A 6,619-nucleotide genomic window follows, 5' to 3' on the forward strand; every position below is an offset into this window, starting at 1 on the left:
ACTGCCAACTTTTACTTCTTTACTTGTATCACTAACTGCTGTATTAATATTTGTCCATTGAAATATGTTTCAGTAAGTGTATTACTTAATTTATTCATGCTGTTTCAGTTAATGACACAGGACAGACCTGGAGATTTATCAAACACAGCTGAAGCACTTCCAGAGTCCATACGTCGAGCGGTCGCAGCAGCAGCTGTTGAACCAGTCAGTAGCCTGGAAAATCTTTCCTCGGAAGTGACCAATGACACTGAATTGCAACAAGCTTTCGAATCTAATATAAGTAGTAGTTTGTCACAGAGACTTAATACTGACAAAGATTTCAAACCAGAAAGATTTCCTAATACAGAGGAGTATTTTCATAAAGGTTCGGATACAAAGAAATGATGAAGTGTTCAGAAAATAAACAGAGATTTGAAGAAATTGAACAATGGCGAATTTTTGTGAGAACTTTCATAGCATGAAATATGAAAGCTCAGTCAGTTTGTGAAATTCTGTTTTTAAATTACCTAACCTGCGCAATTCAGGTGTTTTTATTAAGTTATGAAAATAAGCTAACATGCAGTTGTGCGAAAAGCATACCATTTTCATGTACTGTACAATTTTGGCTGTAAAATTTTTGTCTGTGTTCTCATCAAATGAAATAGGAAAACTCAGGCCAAGTATGAAGTTCCTTTAACTATGTTATGTGTGCAATCAAAGAGATTTCGTCAGTTGTTGTACTTCGTTTCAGTGTATTTAAGTAATTATTAAGTGGTTGATGGCATGGTGCTTTTTCAGAGATTAAAACTCCTTGCCTAGAAGGATGTAAGTTGCGAGTCCAAGTACATTTCCTATGATCATTGAATAAAATGAAGCACCCGAGTTCTGGCCATAAGTTTGTGAAGCAGTTATAAATGTAGTAAACATGTGTTTTTAGAACTTTTCCTACAATCAGTTTGTGAGCTCTGTTAAGGTAGTGAACCAATAGCAATGATTGTTTGTTTACGTATTTTTCCATAGAGGATTTCATCAGTCTGTAGTTGTTATGAAAAACAAGTTTCTGTGATGGTGAAAAAATGCCAAACTTGCATACAGAGATTGCGTCATTGCATAGACATTGCTGATTGTCATAAGGAGTCCGCTACCTTAACCCTTACCCTGCTCAATTTCTATAATGAACTTGTCCATCTTGCAATTTGGACAGTACTATTTACTATTAAAAGTGATGCATACCTAATCTGGCTGAGTAGTGATCAGTGCAGATCATGAACAAACTACATGGATGTGCACGCTGATCATGATCTACATTGGTCGCAAAGGCAGAATCAGTCGTGCCCAGTATGCTATTGGGGTTAATTCAGATAAAACTAAAAAAGTGAAAATACTGTATATATCTGGAATCCACTGGCTACACTTGAGGTTATAATGTTTTATTTTTAAATGCATTTTTTTAATGAACTTTTTAAAAAATGCATTAAGAAATATGTTGTATAATTTTCCCCATTTTACCTCGGATTCATCCATTTCCTGTCCATGCATACAATTATGGTACATATGCATTTCAGTTCAGTATATTTCAACAGCAGTCATCTGTGTTAAGCAGTTGCGAATATTTTCATGAAGTCTGTAAATGGTTACATATTGTACAGGTTAATAATCCGGAAATCATGTTAAATATCTGCAATTAAGAGAATGACTACGGATTTCAGTATTGCCCTATCGGGTTAAAGTGTCAGCTTTAAAGACTTTACGTGCAATAACAGGTAACAGAGGATATTTGGGCTATAAGGATTAACCCTTACCCTGCTAAGTTTCTAAGATGGACTGGTCCATCATTCAATTTGGGCAGTACCACGTATTATTCAAAGGAGTGTCTCTGAAAATTTACTGACTGAACAGCAAAAATGTGCAGGCTGATATTTGTCTGCGATGGTCGCAAAGGCAAAGTCACTTGCCACCGTCGGGCTTTAGATTAACTAGAGGACTGTCTATTATTATTCAGGTCCATTTCACAGATATTATATTGATGAGTAAATAAAACCTTGTTTGCATTCTGGTTGTTTGTACATAGGTTACACCCATTTCCATTTTACTTTCTCTTCCATTTACACATTCAGAAAGTTTTCCAGATTACAGAGTACAGCATTCAGGCCTGTTAATTCAGTCTAATATTATGTCTGACATCCAGTATTCCAGGTCAGATCAATTCGATCATCTGTGTTTTCCTGGATGACTTTTTTGAAAACATTTGTTTGTTGTTTTGCAAATTTATGTAGATCAGATAAAGTTGTCAGTCCCTTGAAGAAAGATAATTTTCAGGAATCTAGCAATGAATGATGCTAAATAGTGAAAGTATAGATAAATAAAAAAAATAAAAAGAATTTGATCAAGTACACATGTAAAGATAATGCCTGACAACTCTACTCCAATATTGCTGTTACATAAGTGAGTTACTTCCCTTTTATTTATGGAAAATGTAGATTTAAGAATGTAGAATATTCTAATGCCGTCATTTTGTTTCTAGTAAAATTTTGCTTTTCTGTCTAGCCTAAGAAGGCACATTTCTGGGTGGTTTCTTCATATTCTGGATTACTGTAATGAATTCATGCCCAGTACTCTGCCATATATATATAGTTCCAAACATGATTTTAGTGTCACTGATTTGACAGTTATATAGATGTATGAGGTACACTGAAAACAAAACTTATATATGTAAGTCTTTATTTAATGTGATCTGGATGTTCTCTGTGATTTAAAATATAGATGAAATCTGTCAGTTCAAACAATTTTATGAATATCATTACATTGGAACCAAAATTTATAATAAAATAGTATGTCACTTAATAAATATTGTTGTTTTCTTGTTATTATTTCTACTCTGAAGAACAGAAGGTTTTTTTGTTTTTTTTTGATTTTGTGTGTTGGCCTGTCCTTGTGTTAGTAGACACTGGTTTATGCTAAGTAACTTGAGAAGGCTTGAACCCACAGTGGTCAGGCGTCATAGGATGATGACCTGTGGTTAGTAGATGACCCCTATTGTTTTTGAGGTCTAATGTCAAGGCCACAGTAACCTGCAGACTGAAAGTAGGTTCTTCTCTGAGCAGAATTTAAATTCACCAGCTGTCAGTAAATGACCAGTTTTGAGGGGTCAAATGTCAAGGTCACATTGACATGTTGGTCAAACCTCGAAAGATGTTTTTAAGTGTAGTATGTAGGTGGTCAAGGTCACCTACAGACTGGAGACTGTATCCGCTCTGTAACTGGCGAAGGTTTGGACCTGCTGCGGTCAAACTTCATACGATGATTACATGTGGTCTAAAAAGCTCTGTTTGTGTGGCCAGTAGGTCAAAAGTCAAGGCCGTGGTTGCCTCAAAACTGGAACTTCAGGGTTTTTAGTCAGTAACTGAATAATGTTAGGTTCTCTAGTGAAACTTCATTGGATGACTCTGGAAAGTAGATGACTTTATAAGTCAAAGGTAAAGGTCACTGTAATCTTATATAAATGGAGAAGTCTTCGGCTTCTGGCAAACTTGATGTGATCAGTTGGTAACCGTTTGTTGTCAGGGTTACTAGGCCAAAGTTCAGGTTCAGTGGTCTTTTCAGAAATCAATCTTTATGGCTTGATTGTCCCTGTAACTGCTCAGTGGATAATCCCCATAACTATTACGACAGAAGTAATGTTCCCAGCACGCTCGAACAGACAGGACTGATTGTCTTTCGGGGAGGGGGCGCATCTTAGGTGCTTTACAAACGGTTTTATTCAAAATCAATATTTAGATACTAGTGCTGTTTTCAATAAATCATTTACGATCAGTTACAGTTGTAGGATTTGAAAAGAATCCATTTATCTGAAACAAGTTCTTCTATTCATGAACGGTTTGAAATAATTCATATTACACGTGCACACATACTTTATAATGCTTTCAACACAAATGGTGCGCACGTATATGTGAAGTGCACACATAAATATGCATGCACCTGTATGTTCACGTGCACGTAATATTGCGCGTCCGCCTACTGTATATATTCATAAGAGCACTTCTGCGTACAATTTGACAAATAGATACGTAATTATAAGTGCACATACGTGTATGTTTGAACATGTCTATGTACATGTTGACTTTTAACCTAATGATACAGAAGTTTTTAAGGAATATTTATACACATGTGTGCAATCAAGATATTCATAACTGACCTTGACATGCCTGGCACCAAGATATGAAACAAATTCTCAATAAAATGTTAAACTGAAATAAAACGCTATACGCTTAATAAAACGTATCTTATTTGAGACCTAAGATTCTCGAGTATGTTTTTACAATAATATTTAATACTAAAATGAATATTTTGAGAACTGCAGTACGAAACTGCAAGCCTGAAGGGTTGTGACAAGCCTATCTGGACTAGTATCAATGCAAAACTTCTACGCGAATTTTTGTTGGTTTTTAAATAGTGTTGCTTCTCGAGTTATCGTATCCAGTTTATGAATCAACGTTTTCCGTCTATAGTTCACCTTCTCCCCCACATACCTTAAGAAATTGTTCTGATTTTGTTTCATAAACTAAAATATTGGATTATTCTATAAAACTCTGGCAACATAAAAAACTTATTCGTTACCTTGTTTTAAAAGAAAATATAATCTGAAATAATTCAAACTCCGCTTCTTAGAGACATTTTAATTCTGTATTTTTTAAGTTGAACACGCGGCAATACGACTACCTTTTTAGGCACGTGTAAATTCACCCTTAGACTAAGTTGGAGAAAAATTACAAAAGTTGAAATTTAGTGACAAATCCCTTATTATCAATCTAATTAACCCTGTAAGTAAGACTTTATTTTGTATTCTGTAGTCTGGACCAGGAGCGGGGAAGAACCTGTCAAACCTTATAATACATAAGTTCCGGAAATTATTTGGACAACTAACTTGGAAAGCCAGAAACAAGCGTACTAATACATCGATGATATAGGCTTTTACCTACATTTACATATTCACTGTGAAATTACAGTTTGAGGTGGGCGGTATGGAAGAGGATGTGACTGTATGAATGTTGGCACCAGAGTTAGCTAGAGAGGGGCCCACTTCCAAGCTACACTCTTTGCTGCTATAGGCATATAGTTTGGTAATGACGCAGAATAAGTTCTATCAATTCCACACAAAGTGAGTCCAACAGTGTTTTATAATGAAATAGACGCTACACTTTGGGTGCAAGGGAGTGCAGTCGAGCTAAACATTTCGTCTTTAATGATTTCGTTACATGCCATCGATCTCTACCTAGATCTACATATAGATCTTCCATCTTCCATTACTCTCTAATCGTTTACAAGGACGTAGACACTTTCGTTTGCGTCAAGCCACAAAGATTGTTAGTACAAAATAAATTAATATCGGACCAAATAAAAGAGATTTTTTTTTACTGAAAGGAAAACGTGTTAGTGATTTAAAAGACAGTGGTGGAGATCAAGATTATGGTGAAGTATGTTCAATGTTGCAAACAGTGGCATTGAACTTCTCAAAGGGAGAAGGAGTATATTTGTAGAAGTCAGTGGTTGCAGAGAGTGATAAGATAAATTTTATTTTGAGTCGGCAAAACATTACTTCATAGGGAGTTCCAGAGTCGTGCTGGGAACATTACTTCTGTCGTAATAGTTATGGGGATTGGCCTGTAAGTCAGCGGATGATAATGGTGGGGTATGAGATAATCTTCCGTGGGGATTGCAACCAGTTGATTTGAGATTTTATACATAATTAAGAGAGAGAGAGGGAAAGAGTCCGGGGTCCGCTTCTATTTATTTTATTTGGTCATGTGTGTATTGAGACAAAGACGTATAGAATATTTTATAGCTCTTTGACTGAGCCAGACTTTGTTCCCATTGAAAAAGAATCTTTTACTTTACAGAATATTCTACATCTACATCTACATCATTCACCCAACCGTAGATTTCTGACTATAACTGGGCGGCGCTGTCAGAGAAACAGTTGTTAAAGAAATGATAAATGAGAAAAGCTAAAAAAAGACAGTATGCTACAGTTAAAATAGGACAGAGGCAATAGAGTTACATATTGACCACCGCCAGCCTCTCTCTAAAGATACTGAGACTGGGGCAGATTTTAGCCCTTCCCAATAAGCCTTCTTGTAGAGCTTAATAGGGCGTTTAGATTGGATTGGGCGGCCCCTAGTAAGATTCAGTTCATGGAATATTATATCATGATCCGAGGTGGCTAGACTCGGTAGGGATTTAACCAGATGGGCATGGGATGGATGATTTGTGAAAAAGAGATCAAGCTAGGGTGTTGGATAACCTAGTTGGGATCTTAACTATTTGTTCAAGATTATAATGGGAGTATCTTTCAATAAATTCTTCATAAAAGGATCTGTTTTTACAAGTTTGTTTAGGGGACTCATTTGACCAATCAATGTCGGGGAGGTTAAAGTCACCAAGTAGACATACTATGCTGCCCTTGGGTATTTTACTAAGGGATAACCAGAGTTGGGACAGGGTATCGGCGTCTTATTCTTTGCTATGTTACTATGTTCTCTGACTTTAAGTACATCAGAAAGGACCATTTCTGTTATTTGGGAAACTTGTGGTTCGGCCCTTTTGTAAATTGTGTAGTTTGAATACATACCATATACATACA

The 6,619-nt window shown here is 36.1% G+C and overlaps 1 protein-coding gene across 1 annotated transcript in view; it reads left to right on the forward strand.

The window, feature by feature from the left end:
• LOC123553282 (large proline-rich protein BAG6-like) overlaps window positions 1-2,827 on the forward strand; it is a 33,416-nt gene extending 30,589 nt beyond the window's left edge. Inside the window, exon 27 of the mRNA XM_053524206.1 lies at window positions 109-2,827. Within this exon, the coding sequence (XP_053380181.1) occupies window positions 109-384 (276 nt within the window). The 3' untranslated portion in view covers window positions 385-2,827. The remainder of the gene's footprint in view (window positions 1-108) is intronic.
• Window positions 2,828-6,619: the final 3,792 nt, after the last annotated feature.

The sequence above is a fragment of the Mercenaria mercenaria genome, chromosome 15, assembly GCF_021730395.1.
Source record: "Mercenaria mercenaria strain notata chromosome 15, MADL_Memer_1, whole genome shotgun sequence".
Lineage (NCBI taxonomy): Eukaryota > Metazoa > Mollusca > Bivalvia > Venerida > Veneridae > Mercenaria > Mercenaria mercenaria.